Source organism: Solanum verrucosum, unplaced genomic scaffold (genome assembly GCF_900185275.1).
Source record: "Solanum verrucosum unplaced genomic scaffold, falcon-dt-bn FXZP01000284.1, whole genome shotgun sequence".
Lineage (NCBI taxonomy): Eukaryota > Viridiplantae > Streptophyta > Magnoliopsida > Solanales > Solanaceae > Solanum > Solanum verrucosum.
In genome coordinates, this window is record NW_026019936.1 from 374,570 (window position 1) to 397,856 (window position 23,287).

A 23,287-nucleotide genomic window follows, 5' to 3' on the forward strand; every position below is an offset into this window, starting at 1 on the left:
TTAAATAAAACAGTTGCTCCAATTTTATCGATCGTACACAGGTCATGATCAATCCAATACACAGATTACAATTGACATTACTAGTTACAAATAATTGACCTTTTTATACCAAAAATCCAAGTATACATTATACATGAGCATGACCAAATGTCAATCAAGTATATACAATCATTACAAATTATTAGGAGGGTTCATATACATACATTTTTTTAGCATATCACTGTAAAAGTCTTGGGCCTGTGTTAGAGTACATCCATGATGTTATTGTCTCCACAAGCATATCCAAGTCCTTTGAATTCCCAGAGTTAAGAATTATAGAGTCTACATTACCAAGTGTATTGCTGACTTCCTTCGTGACGTTTTCCCATGGTGTTCCTGCTGTCAAATTCGCCAATAGCTCGCTGCTCCTGTTAACAGCGTCCGTCATTCCTGGAGGAACATTTGGTAGAGCCTGAAAAATGAAAGAAAGGTAAGATATGGTGTACATTGTTTCAATCTCTAGAAAATGCACCTATTTGCAGAACAAGTTGGCCTGACATGAATGTGCCAGCAGAGTCACCCTCCGTCCCGTCCCAATTTATGTAGCTATAAATCGTCTCATTAAAGGTAAATGAGAAGATATATCTTTCTTTTTGGACAAACTAAAAAGGAAAATGCATCACATAAATTGTCGAAACTAGATGAGATGTACTTTCATTTCACTGAGTTTCGTAGTTTAAGGTGAACCTGCTGTAGAGGAAGCGCATGGTCTCCAGGAAGAGTGCGGATAGACATGTCCAGCATTGAGCTGATGGCAGAACCTGAGCTGAGCACCTGAGCTAGTGTTGAAGTTTCATCAATTGTATCATCTTTGAACTTTACTAAGAGATTCCTCGAAATCCCGTAGTAGGACCTTATCTGTAATATATATATATTAGATAAGAAAACTAACAAAATTTTGGACAACGAAGATAGATATTTTGTGTAGGCTACTCTATTATCCCATTTCCTATGACATTATTGCTACTTGGGAAAGTAAAATAATTTTATCCTCTAACTATGATTTTGAACATTTTTTTTTCATGAAGTTTAAATCACGAAAAAATCAGACCTGCCATTCTTTTAGGAATTGGGTTGGGGGCGGGGTGTGTGGGTGGGTAGGGATTTTGTTAAGAAACTGATTTGTGAAACCCGCAACCCGTCCTGCACAAGATGTTCAAAATTTTGTTTCAACCCGCAACCTGCCTTGCACAAGATGTTCAAAATTTTGTTTCAACCCGCCCCACCCCATACCTTCCCCACAAAAGGACAAGCCCACCCCGCCCCATTGCCATCCCTACATGTATCTGCTCTACATTTGCATAGTAGTCATTGAATTGGTCATACAAATAAACACTACACAAGTTACACCAGAAAATAGCAACAAAGTAAACTAAAAATGTTCATGATATGTACCTAGTTAATATGTAGCTACAGTTAATGAGCATTAAGATCTCAAAATTTTCCATACCAGTCTTTGAGTTTCTTCGGGCCTTGGAGTGAAATTTTCTTTTCCATTAATCAAGTCCGTGTATAGAGGAGTCAGTTGCTCAACCAGTGGAAAAACCTGCTTCATAATTGAGGGGCTAAGGTTCTCTATTTGCTTCATAGTCATCTCCGCCTGTAGATATAGAACATATGAGTGGAGTAAAAGATGGTATCCTCTTATTCAGTTCCATGTGAAATTTTATGAAAAAGTGACTTACAAGACTACAACAGTGACATAATGTTTGAACCTAGAAAACATTTAATACCTACCAACCATTACAACATCCCACAAAAAATGAAGGTCAACCGAAGGCACAAAAGAATGAGCAAAACCTTCAAGAAAGTGAAATCAGTTCAAAAGAAAATACTTCAAATAAAAGATGAATAGGACACTGTGAAGAGTTCAAAGAAGAGGATACTCTTGATCAATTAGCATTTTTTCAAGAGACAGTTAGAGTAAACATGGATACAAGTTAGATTAGAAATTCTAGTAACAAAGTCTATTATTGTTTGTGTTTGAGCAATTACACATGACACAATTATGTAGAGGCAATTTTACTAGTCTTGGCATCCATCCATCTGATGACTCAAAAATGGTCTCGATCCAACCCGTTCATCCAGGAAAAAACATCTATAATGTCACATGTGAAAGTCATCTAACAAGAACATTGAACAGAAGCTGGGTAGTTGGTGAATTAAGCTACTTACCCCAAGACGAATGGTTGGTGATGATGCGATCTGTGATAAAACTGGTCCAAAGTTTTGCATCATTGGAACAAGAACAGACGAGAACAACGGCACTGCAAGGCTGGCATCCTGGGAAAAGAAAGTAATAGGAAACTTGTTAAGAGTTCCAATTATTATATGCTAAGATGGTGATAGATTACCCAGGCCGCAGGGCTTCAGCACACATATATTATTGTGCACATTAAAATGTCCAGAAACTCAAACTCCTAGTGGTCTAACAGGAGCAGACCTAAAACATGTACACATATTACTGTTTTTTACTTGCATGAACATCTACAGGATGACTATAAAAACAGTAATTTGGATTCTTTTTATAAGGTAAACAATTTTATTAATGATGGGGAGATCCTCGTATAACAAGCCGTATATAAAAAAAAAACAGAACCTACACCAAAATATGGTTCTCCACAAATGAAAACCAATAAAAGCAGAAACTTTGATTCAACCAATTTGCAATATTTTCATAGCTAGGTCCATCAAAATTTTCTATTTTCCTTTTCCTACAAGTTTTAGAATTTAAATGGGGAACACGCTCACTCAGTGAGGATTCATATAGATGACCCCAACTTATTTGGGACTAAGGCATAGATGTTGTTGTATAAGACTTGGACTTTAGAAGTTCAAACTAAGGACAAGTTTCCACCATTCAAACAAGAGAGAGTGCAAAATATTTACCCTTTATATGATAAGTTGCCTAAAAGCAAATTACACATAAACTTCTAACTCTGCCACTCAATGTAACTGAAGCATAACGAACTCTAAAGAAGCCTCATTTAGCTCAGGCCAGATGAAACTAGAATTGTAACAGGGTTGAGGATAAGCCACACATTTTAAGATGCTATACCTAGGTTTAGTCATAAAGCTAGAAGTTAATATAAAAGGTGTCACAGAAGAAATTAATTCAGACTGGTACAGATTGTTCCTGCAATTCTGGAAAGACATACAATGATCCCATATCACCCATGAACATGCAGCAACTTGACCACCCTGAGCTTATGAAGCTGAATCTAATTTGATACAGTTGCTTGCAGCCCCTACCCTGTCCCACCATCCAAAAAAAGTAACGAAAAAAGAAAAAAAAGACAGACAAATGAAAGCAAAATATGGGAAATAAAGCCTGTATGCGTCAGTTCCATTTGTGTCTGTCTTTGCATTCCTAAAACTGATTTTGAAGTTGTACGAGTTCAGGATAAAGCTGAAAATAAATCCATCAAGTACCTTGTTGTTGAAAGCCATCAATACATTCCCGTTTCTTTTCACAGCATATCTAGCTCCTGATCATCAAGCATCAAACGTTGTGGACCAAGTTGACCAAATTTACCTCTATGTAAAAAATATTACCGAGATACAGTAACTTACCAATCAAAAGGTGAATTACAGATCCTAAAGAGTGCCCAATGCCAAATACAGGAAGGTCTTGTACCTATGTCACCAATGGACATTCATAAGAAACAAAGCATGATAAAACAGTCTCATCTTAGGTAAAAGCTGAAACTCACTCTTTCTTGGAGAAATCTAAGGCACCTATCAAACTTAAACTGCACTTCATCTGCAATGTAGAAATGGTCAAATCCACTAGCATAAGGTGTAGCAATCACCAAGACATCCCTGTCTCAGAATGTAATAAAAGTAAGTTGTTGCAACACCAACATATCCCTGTCTCACAATGTTAATAAGACTAAGCACTATATTTACCCCACTTAACAGATGAGACAAGAACAGGACAAGGATTATAGCTACCATCATCAGGTATATTAGCATACTAGTTTATAAAATAATACTGCTGGAATGGGTATCAGGTAATCTAATACAACTAATAGCATAAGAATTTTAGCTTCTTAAAGTCCGATAAAACAGTTGGAAATCCCTTTACCAAACTACTCAAGTAAAACATGACCATTTAACTTACAATAGGGGCTGACATGGGCTATAAAATGACACTGCTGGAATGGACATCAGGTAGGCTAATACAGCCAATAGCATAAATATCTTTGCTTCGAAAGTATGATTAAACATTTTGCACAAGTCTGATTAAACAGTTGGAGATCTCTTAAACCAACTACTGAAGTAAAACATGCCTTCAGTTGGTAAAGCACCGGATAAAGTTCGGTGCACTTCTACGAGAAAGTGAATGATTGTTACTGAATCATCTAGCAAGATACTATTTAAAAATAGGATCACTTCTCTTGCTTACTGAAAATCTGAGAGGTCAACCTTCAAGCTTTATATACAGCGAAAGAGAGAATGGAAGAAATTTATAGTACCGTCACCCCATTGGTGCAGTAATAAGTTAAAGTCTTCTACTTTTCTTATCCTGCTTATCAATAATGCGAAAAAGAGAGAAAAACTAACTATAATTCAGAATGATTTTAAGGTGTGTATACATCACAAATATAATAAAGAAGAGATGCTGCTTTCAAATAATAAGCACATAATTAACATAGATAGAATAAGATGGACTCTAGCATCAAGATCAAACAACTCACTTCTGTCTGAGCCGCTCAAGGAACAGGCGGTAAGAAAGCTGCGGAGCAGCCCCTACAAAAACACCTCCAACAAAATGTACGACTAACTTCGGCTTTGAGGTTTTTGGTTGCAATACCCATGCTCCCTGTAATAGCACAGTGAGTTTATTTCATTTATAATTCATCAAAGTATTTCAACATGTATATAGGACATGGATATGTGGGCCACCGTCCTTGTTCTCCTTCATAAGCGACCTACTGTCTTATTTACTGTCATGTCACAGTTGAGATTGTATCATATAAACGTCCATTCCAGACATACATTATAATGGCAAAACATACATTGATCCAACATTATGCTTACGAAGCAAGTTGCATAATGACCGATTCCTTCAAACTTAACAGTAATTTTGTGCCCTCTCAAACTAGATACTTCTTTTTTGTCTTTAAGCTTATTTGGAAGACAGAGAAGTTGTTTAAAGGTTACAACCCAAAAATGGTTTAAGTAACGCAAAATTGGGGTAAGAGATAAAGGAAGCAAGTTGCATATCAATACACACTTGTAAATTTACACAAAAGGAAAGAAGTTTCTTGATTCAATTCTTCTGAAACTAAAGCATATTTTTAGGGAATTCCTTTAGTAACCTCAATTTCATCCCAGTCCTGTGAGCTTCCCCAATCTTGAGATTGCTTCACTGTCTCTGTAAGTAATCTGTGAATAAACATGATCAGTAGTTACTTTTTAGGTTTGATGAGCGAAAAAAGACACTGTTTAACTGACAACGCTAAGCAAGAATCACCAATCATCTGATTAGTACTCCAAATTCACAATCATATATGGCCGTGTATAATTGACATTATGGATAGATTAGGTTAGACAAACACAACAATTCATACCAATGAATTTTCATCTTCTGATTAGCTAAAAAAGTAAGTTCAACAGTTTCCCACATTCATCATCAAGATTCCAATTATATACATATCCAAGTGCATGCGTCCATCAGTTTGTGCGTACACATACAAAATATAGTTGCTAACAACAGTTTACATAATTGTAGCACTGCTTTCAATTTATTTTTCTTGCTGTAGGGCCATCATTGGAAGTGTTAAAGGTATTTTTTATTTTATTTTATGGAACAAACAGATAATAGCACACACAACTGATCCATAAAAAGGGTTAAGAGCCTTGATAGTAAGTCAACGTGTAGAAGACATAAGGTTCATTAAGAGTGAGATTATATTCAAAGTGTCACCTTTCCTTGAAATGCCAACTTTGGCATGTACAATTCCTTTTTTTGTCTTCTTTCTTGTTCTGATTCTTACCTCTTAACAGTTATTCTTGCTTCAAAAGACAATTTATGGGGGCTGTCCTGGGTTTTGTGTCAATGCTTTTAGTCCTACTGCGCAACTACCTTAGGCACAAGGAGGAACCTATGGCTAATCTATAAGCTGTCGAGCTCACTTTGCACAGCTCAATTATAATGTATTTGTGCTGCTTATTAGGGACAGAGAGATGGAAGAGGAAGAATATGTCGCAAACTATATTTAGCGACATTCTTTTCCAATTTGAAGTTTGTCGTCGTTATATGATTCATTTTTTTATTATCATTATATGAATCATATTAGGGACAGAGAGATGGAAGAGGAAGAATATGTCGCAAACTATATTTATCGACATTCTTTTCCAATTTGAAGTTTGTCGTCGTTATATGACTCATTTTTTTATTATCGTTATATGAATCATATTAGGGACAGAGAGATGGAGGAGGAAGAATATGTCGCAAACTATATTTATCGACATTCTTTTTTATCCAACTTGAAGTTTGTCATCGTTATATGATTCATTTTTTTAAAACAAAAAAGAAAAAAGAGCAGCAGTCTTTTGGTATAGCGACTCATTCCATTTAACTACAAATATTGCCTCTGTTCCACCTTCTATCACCACAATTTTTTTAAATACTTTTAATTGTTAACTTTTAGTCAACTACTCTTTCAGTTGTTTCTAATTATGTAGATCTTATGAACTCAAGGGTGTGACCTAGTGGTCAATGAAGTGGACGAGAACCATGAGGTTGAGTTCAAATATCTACGAAGACAAAAACACTAGGTGACTTCTTCCCACATGTCCTAGCCTTGGTGGATACATTTACCTTGGTGGGAGGTGACAAGTATTGATCAAAATAATCAAGATAATGTTTAGATCTTATTTCAAAAAAATTGAATATTTTAAGTCAAATTCACACCGAAAATTAGGTAATTTCAGAATTCAGATCTCTGAATCATACCACATAAAGTGGAACAGAGGGAGTACTTTGCATGTTAATCATTTTTTTATAACGCACTTGACTAATTCCACACAATACTTCATACTTGCTACCTTCCACCAATAATATATGTAACTCTGTCGACTAAGACTAGAACAAATGAAAAGATATCACCTATTGCTTTGTCTTGCAGGGAATTGAACATGTTAATTTTGCTCGATAGAAGACAAGTTACACCAAGCAGTCACAGAAAAAGAAAAGGCAGCACATTCAATCAAACCACTTGATTTCACAAAGTCGGGATAATCTAAGTTCCGCAAAAATTACTAGAAATATCGACTAGTAGGTAATCGAGCGATTAGGGCAACAGACCTCTCAATATCTCTATATAACTGGATTCCAGTACTTGTTTCCGGCTGATTGTTGCTGTTGCTGCTGCTGCTGCCGGTATCTTTCAAGTCGCATCTGATTCTGCTGAACTTCCGGTTTCCGGGATAGAAGCGGATGCTGCTCCGATTGTAGTATTTAGTGGAATCGGAGTAGAAGGAAATCGCCGGCGAACATCGCCAATTCGCCTTGGGAGCAGTGACGCAGTTCATTGCAACTTCGCAAATTAGAAGAAACGATAAATACGTACGCCACTATATATATATGTGATATGTATTGTAACAACATGTAACTGTTACCCGACGTGTTTCCGGGTCGGGTATGGATTCGGGTCGGAACACATCTCTGTGCATTTTTGCTTAGAAGTTCAGACAAAAATAGTTGAAACTTCAGTCATTTTTGCGTGATTTTCAGTCATATGGGAGCTTCGAAATAGTAGTTAAGCCGAAATTCAAGCAAAACATAATACAACTGAAGTGACCTTCAACTTATGTATCTGAATTTCGATCATATAAAACTTCAGACATTGATTTGAGTTCGTCAAGATTAACTTCATCACTAAATAACAATAAAAAGTTTCATTTGTGTAACAATCTATTTTTTTCCCCTCATTTTGACTTCATAATAATTTATCATACTTTTTACGTAATTTTCAAATATATAGCAGAACAAAAGTATAATAAATTGAAAGAAAGAGAAAAATGAATTTCCAGAAATAGAGCACACACGTCGACAAATAGATATTTGCTTCTAGCCGCTTCTATATAGTAGTAAAGTAAAGTAACCAACATGGGTTGTGGTGCACTAGTGAGAGTTTCACCCTTAACCAGAGGTCTCGAGTTCGAGCCCTGGGTATGGAGAAAATCCTGTTGGGAGCGCCACCCCCAAATGGGCCCTGCAGAGCGCAATTCGAATTTAGTGAGAGCTCCAATGTGGGCTCCGAACACTGGGTGGGAAACCAAAAAAAAAAAAAAGTAAAGTAAAGTAATAATACTCATCGTACTAAAAATTATTACAATCTGTCAAAAGAAGCATGAAATTTGTTGTTACACGCATATTGTGTTACTAATAATACAAGTTAAATAAATTATCGTGCCATAGCTCAATACGATTTGCATCAATCAGTTCCCTCATCGGTCTTCGAGTTTCAGGTAAAACATATTGTACTATCCACCGACTTACAGGCCAAACGGGATGCTCGGTGGTTAGCACGATGAAATCTTCGTTAGCACCACGTTTAGAGTCGTCGTCTACATCCCCGTTTGTCATTTCTCTATCTCCTCCTGGACATGACCATCTGCAGTAAGAGATGAAGTAGGATAAAACATTGATGACAAGTCAAATATAACCAAACCACATGCCTGGAATAAAAACTAAACTCTAACCGGGAAGTTCAATAGCCAAGTTCGCCTGCTGATCTGCATCACAGTTTGATTCCTATGAAGACGAGAGTTGGAAAACTTTTACATCTCCGAAAATCAGCAAGGTAAGAACTAGGTAAAGGGCTCTAACTAATTCAATTTTGGTGCTATTACAGACCAGAGGCACCGTATGGACATGATTTGAAATCATGATTCTAAACCGCATGTCCAAATACTGATTTGGAATCATGATTCCAAATAGCATGTCCAAACACCTACTAAGTCTGATTAATAAAGTGAGACAAGCATATGAATCAAGAGTGTAGGTGTAGAGGAGATTTATTAAATTACCCGAAGAACATGAATGATGCGGAAAGAAAAAAACCTATCCTTCAGTTGTTTTGCCTGCTGAAATAGCGTAGAGATGTTTTGATTTTTAACTTTCCATAGACCCTGGATCTGTTTGGAAGGATACACTTCATGAATCAAAATCAATCAGATAAAGAAAAAAAGAAAATAAGAAAACAACATAAAATAAGCTCAATCAACTTGACATGAGACCAATTTCTTTGGAACAGGTAAGTAATGTCATGAGACCAACTTTAGAAGCTGTGATAAAGCATCTTGGAGTTATAACTAAGCTCGTCAAAGACACTACTGAGTTCATTGAGCGACCAAATGTATGCTGATTATATTTCCAACCAAGAAAATCTTCTTGCATGGACAAGAACTATTTGCTGTCCTCTACCTTTTCCTTCTCTATCTTTACCCAAGAGAAGGAAAAGATAGGGACTCTTTGACGAGCTTAGTTATATGATTTACCCATTATTAAACTTACCGAACTTACACTCTCTTTCAGCCGAGAAACTTTAGTTGGATTGCAAATTAATTGTTACTCCTCAGAAAATCAAGAAAAATTGTTCACTTCATTTTTGGTGTAAAGAAGAATTCCGGATGATTTGGATCTACTGTTAGACACAATAGATTCCTTGAAAGAATTGAGGATATACTTTGCTCTTGTGGTATGTAAATATATCTATGGGCACAGCCGTTGTGGATTAAAGATAATAAGATTGTTACCTTCTAAAACAAATTTAATTTTTAGTTTGTTACTACCTTATCCTAGAAAGGTCGTGTACATCACAAAAAAGTTTTATCCTATAAAACAAAGAAACTACGTCGAAGGGACTTGAGAAATGGGTTCACAACTTGAAAAGATTGTCAGACCTCCTTGACCTTAAAAAAATATGCAAATAACGATCCTATTCATCTAGGTGAAGTTGAAAAGAACAAGTAAAACTTTGCTAGAAGTACACAACTCCAGGTACAACATTGATTGTGCAGAGACATAAAGGAGAAGTGTGATATCAAGAAATTAAAAAAAAATAGAACAACAAACAAATAATATGGGAAACGAACCTGCATACAAACAAGTTTAGAGTCACCCTGAGCACGAATACTTGTAAACCCTTTGCTATGTGCATATTTCAAACCCAAGATAAAACCTCGATATTCAGCAACACTGGTTGTTGCTATTCCTAAACCTTCACGCAGCCTACAGATCTATTAATCGCAAAGTTGTCATATAAGTGCAGCAAAGAACAAGGAAAAGGAAATACAAACCCAAAATAGTAATTATTACCAAACTTCCATCGTCAGCTCGTACTACAGCTCCTGCACCAGCTTGTCCTGGGTTTCCTTTTGAAGTACCATCAAATTCAAGAGTACAAGACCGCTGCTGAGGATAACCACGATCAGCTTCCTTCATTCCAACAGCATAAACCTTTAAGAGAATTTAAAAGAACTCAACCTGATAGTTGCCGTAAGTTCATCATAGATTCGCTAAATTAAGATTGATTAGCTTCGCCGACTTCCCATTAAGTATAAAGACAATTTACTTTTTAATCATATATACTGAAATCATTTATGTTTTTTTCATAAGAAGCCATCGTTTTAACAGCCACTCACACTGGATGATAGAGCTTGCTGGTCACCCTTAGGAGGTTCTAACTTGATATGCTTTCTTAGGGAATCATTTGAAGTAACAGCTGATCCAACAGCATCCTGCAAATTAACATGCCAATGAACAAGATATATTCCAAAGTGTGGCAAGCCAAATAGATCGTATAGGTGTGAACAAAAGAAACTAGTATAGCATTTTGTAACTAGTACTTTTTTCGTAAGTGTAAGTATTCAGTACTACTTTGAGCCCAAATTTACATTATATACCTCTCCAAGAGCCAGGTAGAAGAATGCAGTACAGCAACAAAATATTGCAAAGAATATGGTTTGACAATCGCAACTATACCTACTTTGCGCACAAAAAGATGTCAGAACTCATCAAATTGTAACACTTAATTAACCTAAATATGTCTTCGATCAACCAATAGGTGGTATTAGTTCCCCTTTAATGCTCAATGCAAACTTTGCAGAAAACAGGAAGTCTTTCGTCAGAGCTAAGGCAAGCACAGTAATTACTCAGCTAATTATCCAGACCTCAGCTCGATCAAAGAGAAGATAAAGGTTATCCATCTGGTTCATTTAAACTACTCAGCACTCCCGAAAAGTCATCCCATGCAACGGTTCGGGAAAAAAGGTTTCCTATCTTGCTATTAAGCCTAGCCCGCAGTCGCAGAAGTTGAAGATTATAGCTCTTAATTATATTTATTACCAACATCAGAATAGTAATAGGGAATTTTTTATCCATATTTGAGAGTGCCATTGAAACTGTTAGTCAATTAGGGAAATTTCAGTCAGAAACATTTTTTCTTTTTCCATTTCCACCATTCTTTCTTCTTTATCAAAACACAGACGTGGTAAACTGGGATCATCCTGTCATCTAATGAAAATACTTGATACACAGGTCACATGTAATAAACTAGACGACAAATATATTGTTTGTCAATTTTCGCTGAGAGAAAAAAATTCTAGACAGGAAGGATACTGATATCTATTGTTTGCTGTTCCTTCCACATTATAAATGTTTTTCATCACAATAACTTACTGGAATCTTTTTTTTTTTTTTTTTTTTTTGATGACAAGGGAAACCCGTAGCCACTACCCTTTGGGTGCGTACAGGGTAAAACCCCCGCTCCTATGCAATAGCTCGCAAACCACATAGGAGAGGTAACCCGCACTAGGCAAGCCCGGTGCGACGAGCTCGACCCAGAAGGCAAACCTCTTGCTTTCGCTGGCAAGGGGTTTCAAACTTGAGACCTCCAACAAGGAAGTCCCAAGCCCAAACCACTGAGCCACCCCGAAGGGTAACTTACTGGAATCTTCTTAATCAGAAGAACTATTGCAATCTGTAACAGGGAAAGACACCTTTTACTAGAAATAGTATTTTCAGATCTCTTGCTACATTTACTAGGATGTGGCTCCTTGAATAGATTCTCAGAACTATATAATCCTTTGTTATGAAGTTCAATCTTATAAAGTCCAATACCTTACATGAGTTTTTATTAAGTAGAGAAAAGCAAAGATAACAACAGCTGCAAGAACTTGCTGGCAAGCTACTTTTCTTATAAGCCACCCGGCATGACCTATTTTTAAAATACTACTTCTATTTTCAATATTTTGTAAGCAGCCAGCACCATAAGGTATCATTTAGAGCCAAAGAAAAGCACAAAACTACGGAAACATGTCAACAATCTACTCACTACTGTTCTTATACATGGCCCACTCTGACCTATTCTTAGTTTTAGTTTTATTTATACACAACTACAATAGCTGCGGAGACTTGTCAACAACAACTTCTGCTACTGCTATATCCAGATATTTCTAAAAACAGCTGTAGAAACCTATTAACAAGCTACTAGTATTCCGTTTAAACAGATTTAGCTCATTAACAGGTACCGTATTGGAGACTTTCAACCTCCTTACATAATCATTTCTTCAAAAAGGGCTACTCAGACATAATAGAAAAATACTGATATTTCGCTCACAATGGATAAGTATCCAGTCTTCAAATTCCAAGTAGATCTACTTTAGGAAAGGAAATTGCCTTCCAGCTGAATAAGTAGCTTTCTCATGTAAGTTGTAAGACCATTTACTATGGCATCTTAAGGAAAATTCAGCAAACAAGCCCCTACTGTTATAATCATGCTTCTATATCCAGAGAGGTGCAAATTGAAGAATGTACTCACTTCGTAAGATAACCAAAAACTGTAGGCACATTAGTTAGCTCTCTCTGTAGAACAAGAAACAAGATATACTTCAAAAGCAACTGCTGTAAACGCTGACCGACTTACACAATAACCTAATATAACCCTAACTTACCGCATATTCTGACCACATTGCTTCCTGAGACCTCTTCTTCGGCGTATGCTCAGACGCTCCACCTTTGGAAGAAGATTGATGCTGCAAAAATTTAGTGCTGATAAAATTGTATGACAATGACTGGTTCAAAAGATGAGACGTAAGCAACTTTCAGCAATTTTTACAAGTACTACTGATAACAAGAGTATTCACATCAATAAGTAGGAAACTTAACTTAATTTAGTACAAAATAAATAACTGGATCAGCTGCATTTAGAGATCATCTTTTTTTTTTTGAAAAGGTAACTTGTATTATAAACACAGGAATACTCAGGATGTATTCCAGTAATACTTACAATCAGAAATACAAAAGTGTTGCTATTTTCCTATGAACTCCTTAAGGATTCTAACATACCAGTGATATCCTCATCTTCATGAGGATATTCATGTTTACACCAAAAATAGAAAAGAGCAAAACATTTCAGCAAAAATAGAGATCATCTTTGATAATATTGATATGTAGAAGAACAGCTATGTGGTATCTGTCCCATGTATAATGTAATTTAAAGCACACTTTCTCCTTTTTATCATTTGTTCATATGGTAAGGGATCAGCACAAAATTTGTAATCTTTTCCTTAATTAGGGAACTGTGAGGACCGAGGTAATAAGTCTTCATCCCTTCCATATCATAAAGGCAGAAGTCGAGTTTTAAAGTTAAAAAATATTCTCCCAACGCAAACACCATGGCAGGACTCTGCAAATTCTGCTAATGACATCAAGAGCTCAACTTTAACTTTTTTCTTTACGCAACAAAATCAGATGGGGATATCATGGCTTTACTTCCAAAGATGAATTGTAATCAATACATCCGAATTCTATTATTTCACTTTTGGTTTTACCCCTAGTTTAGGATTCTTTCTTGGGTAGTGTGAACTGTATAATAAGTGGAAGGGAGAGTTATTAGTAATTAAGTAGTGCTAGAAAGGAACCCACATGTTCAAATAGTCTTGCATCAAACTCACAACATGATCAATAAGTCAAAATTTATGTCAGAAGGACAAATTTTAACTCTATCCTTTGTTCCTTTTCTTATTTTTGGAAGTCCTGTGTGTCTCCTGGAAAAGAAAGCTGATGTGAACAAGGATTGCCTTCTTCCAAAAGTTCTGAGATGACATACTTCAATTATAAAAGACAAACAGACAATTTTGCACACAATTTAGTACAATGTTTTACCTGAAAAGGGCATGGTACTAGAGCCCCAAAGAGACTTTCAGTCAGATCTGCGGCTCTGATAGAATAAAGTGCATTTTTAAGTCCACAAGATAGAAGATATTCCTCCGTGTCCTTTGGCATGGAGTAGCCTTTATACACACTAACCGGAGGATCACATATCTGTCAAAGCAAGGGGCAGGGGGAACCGATTAACGCACTGCAAGTTTGATATATTTCCCATTTCATGCACATTGCTATATAATCATTGCTGGACACAGATAACAGAACTGCCTTTACCACCCCTATTCTGTAAGAGGAATTCCTACACCACTATAACTTTATCATTGATTAAGAAAAACCAAGTTGAAGCTGTAATAAATATTATTCCTTTTGAAAAATAATTTTATTCATACAAGGAAAGCATCAAGGAAATGCTGACATCTGCAGATAAATTAGGCACCAGGTTCCTGTTGACCTATGTAAATGAAGCTGTAGCAAATAAATATGGTCTAACTTTTTTTATGAAGTTCTTGCAGTGCAACTACATCTGCATAAATTCACGAGGAAAAGACCAGATAAGATAAATGTGGTGTAGCATTCGCCTATAATATATATATATTGACTACAAGTTGACAAGTGAAGTTTATCCAGTGGAAAGAGCACTCCAGTGCCAACCAATGGATTGGGAGTACAAGCCACCAAGGGGAAAAAGTGAAAAAAGTCACAGTTGATACCATATCAATACACAAACAACATACATATATCTAGCTTTGTATATATATACACACATTATATAATATAAATGCAGATTAAAATTCCTCCAATAGTTACCGAGGATCCGACTTGAGTCTGGCAGTCACCCAAGTTTCTGTAGACTCCAACAATATCTCCTTTCTTAACAACAAAGAAACCATCTCTCTCTTCCTTCATTATTGGAATGGGATCAAACTTCCGTGAAAGAGAACTATCACCACTACACTTGTTAGATGCTAATTCTATCCAGAAACAAGTCAAAATCAACTTTCTAATTCAAGCATGTGCAAAAGCTCATCCTCCAAGATATCACCAGAATTCGACAAATTGAACTCTTCAAGGCAGATATGTAGTGCTTGTCAATATTGCAACAGAACATGCATGAAACAAGCTATTCATTACATGGGACTTCCCTCAGGCCTGACGCATTCCTGTAAAACTAAAAAGTAAGAAAACACTAAAAAGCTTTCTTTAATTTTTTAACTCAAATGAACCATGCATGCATGTATATACATAACTTCCCCAAATATTCTAACACGAAACATGTATTAGTTGGATCAAGAAACATGAAGCTAAAAGTTAAGTTAGTTGTACGGAAAACACTTTTTACCAGGGAAATCATTTCCCCTTTTGAAGAAAAACATTTTCTGGTAACCAGACACTAGAAAAATCAATTATTATGGAAAATGACTTCCATCATGCTGATACCAAACACAGCCAATAACAACTCCATATTCTGCTCTATTTTTAAACAATATACTCCCTCCATTTCAATTTGTTTATCTTACTTTCCCTTTTAGTCCATTTCAAAAAGAATGCCTCTTTCCTTTTTTAGCAACTCCTTAATTCTACCCTTCCACATGACATGTTCAAAATAACAAGATTAAAGGGAATTTTTGGTACATCTACATATCTTTAGCTTAAGACCATAAGATTCAAAAGTCTTCTATATTTTTTAAACTCCATATCAAAGTCAAAATCAGATAAAACAAATTAAAACGGAAAGAGTATTCCTTTTCTTCCCATTGTTGAGCATATCAACAACAACAAACCCACTGTAATCCCAGTATCCCACAAGTGAGTGTGGGGAGGGTAGGATATAGGCAAACTTTACCCCTACCTTTGTGGGGTAGAGATGTAGTTTCCCATAGACCTTCAATTCAAAAGAAATGTTATCAAAGCAAGAATGCAAAGAGGGCAGCCTAGTGCACTAAAGCTCGAGGGAAGGGCTGATCACAAGGATCTATTGTAAATTATTTACTTTGGAGCCACTTATTATGGAACAAAAAGCAAAACACCATAATTCCAGCTCGAAACTTGGACACTCAAGAGCGGTACACTGGATTCTTCTTCTTTTTTGACTCAAAAAATCCAAACTTTGAGTAAAAAGCTAAATTAATTTCTTAAACTCCGTGTCAAGTCAATATCAGACAAACCAATTGAAACGGAGGGAGATTTCTTTCTCTCCCCATTGTTGAGCAGCATAACAACAACAACAAGTCAACAACAACAAACGTCATGTAATCCGACAAGTGAGACGGAGGAGGGTAGGATGTACGCAAACTTTACCACTGTCTTAGTATTTGTGAGGCAGAGATGCTGTTTCTCATAGACCCTCGATTCAAAAGAAACATTACCAAAGCAAGAATGCAAAAAGGGCAGCCCCATACACTAAACTCCGAAGAAGGCCAGTCACAGTTACTAAATTATTTACTTTGGAGACACTTATTATGGAACAAAAAAGTAAAATACCTTAATTCCAGCTCAAGACTAACATACTCAGCAATGTTACACTGGATTCTTCTTCCCTTTTGCTTTAAAAATCCAACCTTTCGAGTAAAAATAGCTAAATTAATTCCTCCTACTGTGTTCCCAGACAAATCAAGAATCTCCGCTGCATAAAGAGATGATAAAATCAAAGAATAGAAGCTTCAATAACATTAAAATGCAGAAAAATCAAAATGCTACACCAATATTAGAACCCTAATTTTGAAAAAAAAAAACAAAAAATGGGTAATTTAATTCAAAATTGTTGTGTTTAATATATATATATACAGAAATGAAAATGACATACATTCAATTAGTTGATGAAATTGCGCCAAATCTTGAACCGCAAAATGAAGAACAAAGTGCGAAGAGCGTTTGTAGAAAAAAGAGGATTTTTTATGGGGGTGAAGTGCAGAAATAGCCACTTTTAGGATGTATTTAAGGCATAGCCAAAGTTACAATTTTAGCTGCTTTAAATGAACTTTTCACACGTCTCAGACTAAGACTGAAGTTATTTATAATATATACATATCTAAAGTTTGAATTGTTAAAGTCTAACTTCACATAAGTTTGAAAGCAAGCAAATTTCGTATTTTTTATATGAAGTTTAGTGAGATAATATCGAAGTTTTGATATTTTTATCTGAAATTTAATTAATATCAAATTGATCTGATAATTTAAAATATTTTAAATTTTTATTTAAAATTTGACATGACAATCATTAAAGTACATGAATACAAATAAAATAATTAGGAAGAAGAGGAGATGTGCTACAATTCCGACTTATTAGAAAACAATATAGTCTTAAGTGGTGTGATGTGCTACAATTCCGACTAACATTGTTGCATGATCATCAACTAATAGAACTATTTAGCTAGTCCTTCTGACTCTTCAATTCATGTCAAAATACTTGATCGAATTTTTGTGGTAAAAAAGTAGAACTAATGATCCATCCCACTTGTGACAAGATTAGAGGTTGAGTACTAACATAGTCAAAAAATTCACCAAAGGGATTCAATTTTATTTTATTAATTTTTTTAAAAAAAGAAGTCATAGTATGACTCTTGAATATACAATATAATTTTCCGATGGGTTCCTAGTTCCTTCCTTGAGCTGCAATTTATTGTAACTCACTTGTTTAACAACATGATATTCAGAATCTTTAAAGCAAACAATAATGCACAACTTTAACATCATGGTGTTAAAATGTGACCAACTAATAGTGTTACAATGACATGAATGAGTTGCAAATTTGAGACTCCTTTTCAAGAAAATCATAATACATAAAACAAATCTCTAGATTCTACATTTCTTCAAAATCTAAATCTTCTATTCAATTCTTTCACATTATTCTATCCAAGTAATAAAAAAATCACACGGATGTAGTGGAATGGATGAGAGGAGATCTCTCAACTCTGAACCAGAAGTCTGATAGCGTGCGTTTCTCCTAAGTGACACAAATCTGAATTCCTTTCTTTGGCTCTCCAAGGGAAACAAAAAAAATTACTCAATGGACAAGAATCTGGAAAAATCAACATACATATAGTGACTAGTAAAAGTAAAAACTTTCTTCACTAAACTATCTTAGCTTGTCCATTTTCTTGATCATGACTTGCATCAAAATCTCATTCCATGTATCAATAGGCCCTGGCAAACACCAATGAACACAATCATTCTGAACGCGTTCTTGAATCCCATTAGCAAATGGAAAAGGATGCATATAAGGTCCAGGATGACCATCAGGTCTCAAATATGCCAACTTAGTCACATCCACTGCCTCAAACCTCACCACATTCTTCTCATCATGACCTTCCTTTTTGGCAATACTCACTTGTTTAATGGATGTTTCCCTCATCTCCGCGTCCATCCATTCAAGTTTCTCCTTCTCCTTAGCATCATAAGGCTTTGTCTTAGAACATGCCCCATATTTATCCCATTCACCTTCAAAATGTGCTGGTGAAAATGTTGTCACAATCACATCAAGTTTGTCTTTGCCACCACCCCTCCTATCAAGAATTGTCTTAAAAGTTGTCTCAAATGCCTTACCATAAACATCATAAAATCCAACCTCAGTGTAATTCAAACCAGGACAAGAATGACAACCTAGTACTTTGTCACCATAAAAATAAATTGCTGAAAGCAAATACCAATGTCCAATTGAAAACACAACCAAATCCATTTGTCCTAAATCTTTAGCCCATTTCTCATCAACAGAGTCCAAGTACAAAGTATTATAATATGTCTTGTCTGATTTTTCAACCCCTTTAACTAGAAAAGGTGACCAATAAATTGATATATTAACATTATGTGAAGGAAAATGCCATTTCCTAAACTTATTTTCCTCACCATGACTAAAAACTAAGTCATGAGGACTAAAAGTGGATAACATACAAAGTAATGATTCCAATTGATTTCTAGCTAGTGAATCACCAACAAATGCTAAATTCTTGTTTTTGAAGAGTTGAAGAAATTTTTTTGGATCAAATCTTGGAAGTTGACAATTATTTGGCTTCCATCTCCAATAAAGATAGTCATTATCAAGTCTACCATGTGTTATACAATTTTGGCCCTCTTTGATAGTGTTGCATTTTGTGTATAAAGGGCCTAATTTGTCTTGAATCCAATTGCCATTGCTATAGTCACATGAAATTTCTACACTAGCATTTCCTATTTCTGCACAAAAAGAATGAGGTTTTGATGATTATCAATAAAAGTGCATGCAAATATGGGAAATCATATATATAGTATCGAAATCAGAAATTCATACCATACGAGATTCAAAAAAATAATAGGAGTGTCAAACCTACGATTTAAACTCATGACCTAAAGCAATTTTGAACTCCCTTTATGTCAAGAGGATTAAATATGGTTCATATATAAACAAAAAATATTTTTACCGCAGTATAATTTTCCGATGATAATTGAACCTTTTTGACTCCTTTTAGCTCTAACACGGCATATGCAACAATAACTATGCCTCAATTCCAAATAAGTTGGGATCGATTATATGAATCTTCATTGATCATGTTACTCTATTTGAACTTATCTCAAACTGATATTATAATATACAAATAAAAGTACTAATAGTTCTCTATATTTTCTACACGTATAAATCTTTGAAAGGGTAAACGACTCCTAGAAAGCTTAGGATCTCAAATTCATCCTCTATATTTTTCACACGTATAAATCTTTAAAAGTCTAAATGACTCATCAAAGCATATGATCTATCGTAAAAATGCCAACACGATTATTAAAACATATTTTCAACTAATAGATATCTCATGTATAAATCTGAAAAACATAAATAAGTACAAAAATACCCTTACCTTTTGATGGAGTTGAAGATGATGTGGTGATGACTGGTGATTGTTTAGATTGAGAAAGTGAGTGAGGAAAAGGAAAGGCAATTAAGTGATAAAAAGTTACTATAGGAAGAAGAGCATACAAAGCCCAAAGCAATAACTTCCTCAAGGGAATTGAATGAGGTTGGTCTTTCAATGGATTTATTGTATCCATTTCTCATTCCAAACCTTTTTTTTTCCTTTTCCCTCAAAGAACTTTTACATAATAAAGGATTTTTTTTTGGTTTTAGTAGTTTTCTCCATTCTTTTTTTGTTAGTATTTTTTTTATTGTTTTTTTGTCAAGGCGGTGATGGTGGTAGTAGTTGAAAAATGGAGAATTTTGTGGGAGGATTAAGTCAAAGTAATGCATAGGATCCCATTTTATTTGGTTGGCCAACCAATCTTTTGTTTCATTACACACTTCATTTTCATTTGTGGTGGGATAATATTTAATTTTTTAATGTCAATATTAATTTTTTATGTAAAGTTTAGTCAGTATGATTTGTATAATAATCAAACTTTTGTCATTATGTTCTTTTTATTTTTATTTTTTTCCTTTTTGAACTGCTTTGATATGCGTAATTTAAGCTAAGAATTGTTTAAAACAGTCTCTCTATCTCTATGAGAGATAGGATAAGATCTACTTATAGTCTGCCTTCTTCAAATTCCTACTTTGGAATTACATTGAATATGTTATTGTTGTTGTTATGAATTAGTGAAGACTATAAAGGAATATGGTTTGAACGGTTAGACGGACGATTTTTTTTAGCATGAACAGAAATATTAAGATCTCTTAAAAAAATAAATAGTTTAATATCCAAACTTACTAACCTAATTAATTTAAATTCTCATGACATAAGATTCTTTACTCGCTCTCTTATCACAACTCGAATCCGATTAAAAGATAAACACTTTAAATCGTATTATTCCTTTGCACCTTTTTAAATAATAATGATCACTTTCCTCCAAAAGTTTTTTTTTGTTGTTGGTATAATTATGAATTATCCAATTTAACGTTGAAATTGTTGTCTCCCTTACATTTGTCATACAACAAGAAATTAATTTCATAGCCTCACATAATTAGTAATATCAACAAGAAACATTTTGCTTAAAACTTACCTTAAAACTCAACAAAAGAAAGCTAAAATTAAGCAAAGCCAGTATTCTCCCCACAAATCTTTTTTTAGTTTTGTGAATTTCATAATATTCCAACTAATCTTCTTTTTTCCCCCAAAAAAGTTTTTACCATATTGGTAATAATTAATTTATCGAGACGTTAAATCTGGAGGAACCAAATAATCTTTTATGAAGGTGACAAAGATGAAGAAACCATTATACACGGATCAAATCATAAACAAGATTTTATTGCATTTACCCGTGAGTTCTCTCGTTCGATTTCGATCAGTTTGTAAATCATGGCGTTCTCTAATCAACGATCCAATTTTCATCGATACACATTTGAAGAAAATGGAATTTGTTAGCAACCATTTGCGTCTTTTCCAAATCGTGTACCAATTATATCCTAACGAGGGGCTTCGATCGTGGTGTTACGCGGGCGGCCCGTGTGATGAGCTAATTCACCCGGGCTTCCCCGTAACAAACACGAAACAATGTACCTATGAATTATTGGGTTCGTGTAACGGATTAATTTGTTATATCACTAAGTTCTTACACGGTAAAGAAGAAATCAATTTATGGAATCCGTCAATGAGGAAAAATAGGGTGCTGCCCCATTCTAAGTTCTCCCCGGAACGTCAGAGACACGCCCCTAATTACGGGTTCGGTTTCGATGGTCATGGTGATCACAAATTGATAAAAATTACTTACATCGACGATAGATTAAAAAACGAAAAGAAACAATGGTCAGAAGTTGAGGTGTACAGTTTAAAACTCGATTCCTGGAAAAAAATTGGGGATTGTTTTCCTTCACAATATTATTATGTCCGGGGGGACACAGTTTTCTTCAACGGGTGCATCCATTGGCTTACGCAGCGCGAATACGGAAAAATCAGGCCGAGGAGATTGCCGATCGTTTCGTTCAACGTGGCGAACGAGGTGTTTCAGGAATATTGGCTCCCAAACCCTACAGAGCAGGAAGCGAATTGTATAAGCTCGTTGCATGGATCGTTATCGGTTTGTGCAAAATCAACTTCATCAGTTGATAATAGTGTATTGAATATCGAGGTATGGTTAATGAAAGATTATGGTATAGAAGAAACGTGGACGAAGTTATACGTGACAAGGATGGATGAAGAGTTGTCCGGGCCAATAATACCATTGAGAGTGTTGGATTATGATGCTGAGGCAATTGTGTATATAAATAAAAATGTGTTTTTGTATGATCATGAAAATGAAGAATTTGAGGATTTTGGAATTTGGGCCAATGGAATTGGAGTTCCATATGTAACATCTTATATGGAGAGTTTAGTTTGGGTTGAATCAACTACTCCAATAATTGGACAAAATGTGGCTACAATTGCAAATATTGAAATTGAGTCAAATACAAAGCTAGTGAATACAACTAGCAAAAAGGATACTAAGCAAGATGGTAATTGTATAATCCTATGATACAATTTTCTTATTATGTTGTATTTTTTTTATTTTTAGGATTAATCTTATTGTAATTGTATGTATAGTGGAATTTAATGTTGAAATATAATTAATTTATCTATTTAAGTGGTTTTCGCTCTTCCTGATTGATATTTATACTTTTCCTTTTTTATGTGATTGAAAAGTTTTTTTCGATAAAAATTTATTTGCACCAGATGTTTGCATGGCATCAATATAGTTTACTATGATTTTAGGTAATAAATGAGGTGAAAATGCATATTGTTGATGAATGATGACTATAGTTTCAGACTTCAGCCAACAACAATAATTGACACATATATTTGGACAAAAATACATATTGTAAGTTGTAAGGTATATAGTTGAAATTGAATAATGAAAACTTGAATAAAATATGTAGTAATTCCAAATCTTTATTGTAGGGAAAACATCTCATTTGGGAAAGGGGTGGCCAATGATGCTTTTTAGGGTGGACGTAGCATACAAGATGTATGTTTATCTGTACTCAATATTTTTAGCTGAAATATTGTATATATACGAATATTTCACTAAACACGTTATACATATTAAAGATCTTGAACTCAATAAATCAACTAGATTCTGATAAGATTTTGAATTCGAATCCATATAATTCAAATCTTGAATCTATCTCGAAAT

At 34.9% G+C, this 23,287-nt stretch overlaps 4 protein-coding genes across 7 annotated transcripts; 1 reads left to right on the forward strand and 3 right to left on the reverse strand.

Moving 5' to 3' along the window:
• Positions 1–65: 65 nt before the first annotated feature.
• LOC125838413 (uncharacterized) lies at positions 66–7,599 on the reverse strand. The gene is made up of 10 exons (XM_049517478.1): positions 7,355–7,599; positions 5,364–5,430; positions 4,740–4,864; positions 3,753–3,861; positions 3,613–3,676; positions 3,472–3,527; positions 2,215–2,322; positions 1,490–1,639; positions 727–897; positions 66–451 (listed from the first exon to the last, which is right to left on the reverse strand). The coding sequence occupies exons 1-10, from the start codon at positions 7,579–7,581 to the stop codon at positions 218–220; spliced, it is 1,311 nt and encodes a 436-aa protein (XP_049373435.1). The 5' UTR covers positions 7,582–7,599; the 3' UTR covers positions 66–217.
• A 748-nt stretch (positions 7,600–8,347) lies between these two features.
• Positions 8,348–17,071, reverse strand: LOC125838481 (uncharacterized). 4 transcript variants are annotated; one of them, XM_049517528.1, is made up of 10 exons: positions 17,028–17,071; positions 15,032–15,392; positions 14,222–14,380; positions 13,009–13,089; positions 10,699–10,794; positions 10,373–10,513; positions 10,150–10,293; positions 9,082–9,189; positions 8,755–8,806; positions 8,348–8,666 (listed from the first exon to the last, which is right to left on the reverse strand). In XM_049517528.1, exons 2-10 carry the CDS (start codon positions 15,128–15,130, stop codon positions 8,635–8,637), a joined length of 912 nt encoding a protein of 303 aa, XP_049373485.1. In that variant the 5' UTR covers positions 15,131–15,392; positions 17,028–17,071; the 3' UTR covers positions 8,348–8,634. The 4 variants fall into 4 exon arrangements, with proteins under 4 accessions (XP_049373485.1, XP_049373480.1, XP_049373504.1 ...); XM_049517523.1 differs by lacking the exon at positions 17,028–17,071 and adding an exon at positions 16,706–16,945; XM_049517547.1 differs by lacking the exon at positions 17,028–17,071 and adding an exon at positions 16,706–16,847 and having other exon boundaries at positions 15,032–15,384.
• Positions 17,072–18,299: 1,228 nt separating this feature from the next.
• LOC125835571 (xyloglucan O-acetyltransferase 1) lies at positions 18,300–20,326 on the reverse strand. The gene is made up of 2 exons (XM_049514688.1): positions 20,047–20,326; positions 18,300–19,393 (listed from the first exon to the last, which is right to left on the reverse strand). The coding sequence occupies exons 1-2, from the start codon at positions 20,234–20,236 to the stop codon at positions 18,300–18,302; spliced, it is 1,284 nt and encodes a 427-aa protein (XP_049370645.1). The 5' UTR covers positions 20,237–20,326.
• A 1,056-nt stretch (positions 20,327–21,382) lies between these two features.
• LOC125838438 (F-box/kelch-repeat protein At3g23880-like) lies at positions 21,383–22,630 on the forward strand. The gene has a single exon (XM_049517497.1). The coding sequence runs from the start codon at positions 21,383–21,385 to the stop codon at positions 22,628–22,630; it is 1,248 nt and encodes a 415-aa protein (XP_049373454.1).
• The last annotated feature ends 657 nt before the right edge of the window (positions 22,631–23,287 follow it).

Bases quoted from the DNA above. Each gene is read 5' to 3' on its own strand.
- LOC125838413 (XM_049517478.1), bottom strand. From the start codon at position 7,581: ATGAACTGCGTCACTGCTCCCAAGGCGAATTGGCGATGTTCGCCGGCG. The intron at 3,677-3,752 runs GTGAGTTTCAGC...TTGGTGACATAG, and splicing joins TTAGATTTCTCCAAGAAAGA to GTACAAGACCTTCCTGTATT. The intron at 3,528-3,612 runs GTAAGTTACTGT...CTTGATGATCAG, and splicing joins TGTAATTCACCTTTTGATTG to GAGCTAGATATGCTGTGAAA.
- LOC125838481 (XM_049517528.1), bottom strand. From the start codon at position 15,130: ATGAAGGAAGAGAGAGATGGTTTCTTTGTTGTTAAGAAAGGAGATATT. The intron at 10,294-10,372 runs GTAATAATTACT...TGCGATTAATAG, and splicing joins GAGCTGACGATGGAAGTTTG to ATCTGTAGGCTGCGTGAAGG. The intron at 9,190-10,149 runs GTTCGTTTCCCA...CCTTCCAAACAG, and splicing joins CTAAACTTGTTTGTATGCAG to ATCCAGGGTCTATGGAAAGT.
- LOC125835571 (XM_049514688.1), bottom strand. From the start codon at position 20,236: ATGGATACAATAAATCCATTGAAAGACCAACCTCATTCAATTCCCTTG. The intron at 19,394-20,046 runs GTAAGGGTATTT...CTTTTTGTGCAG, and splicing joins ATCTTCAACTCCATCAAAAG to AAATAGGAAATGCTAGTGTA.
- LOC125838438 (XM_049517497.1), top strand. From the start codon at position 21,383: ATGAAGAAACCATTATACACGGATCAAATCATAAACAAGATTTTATTG.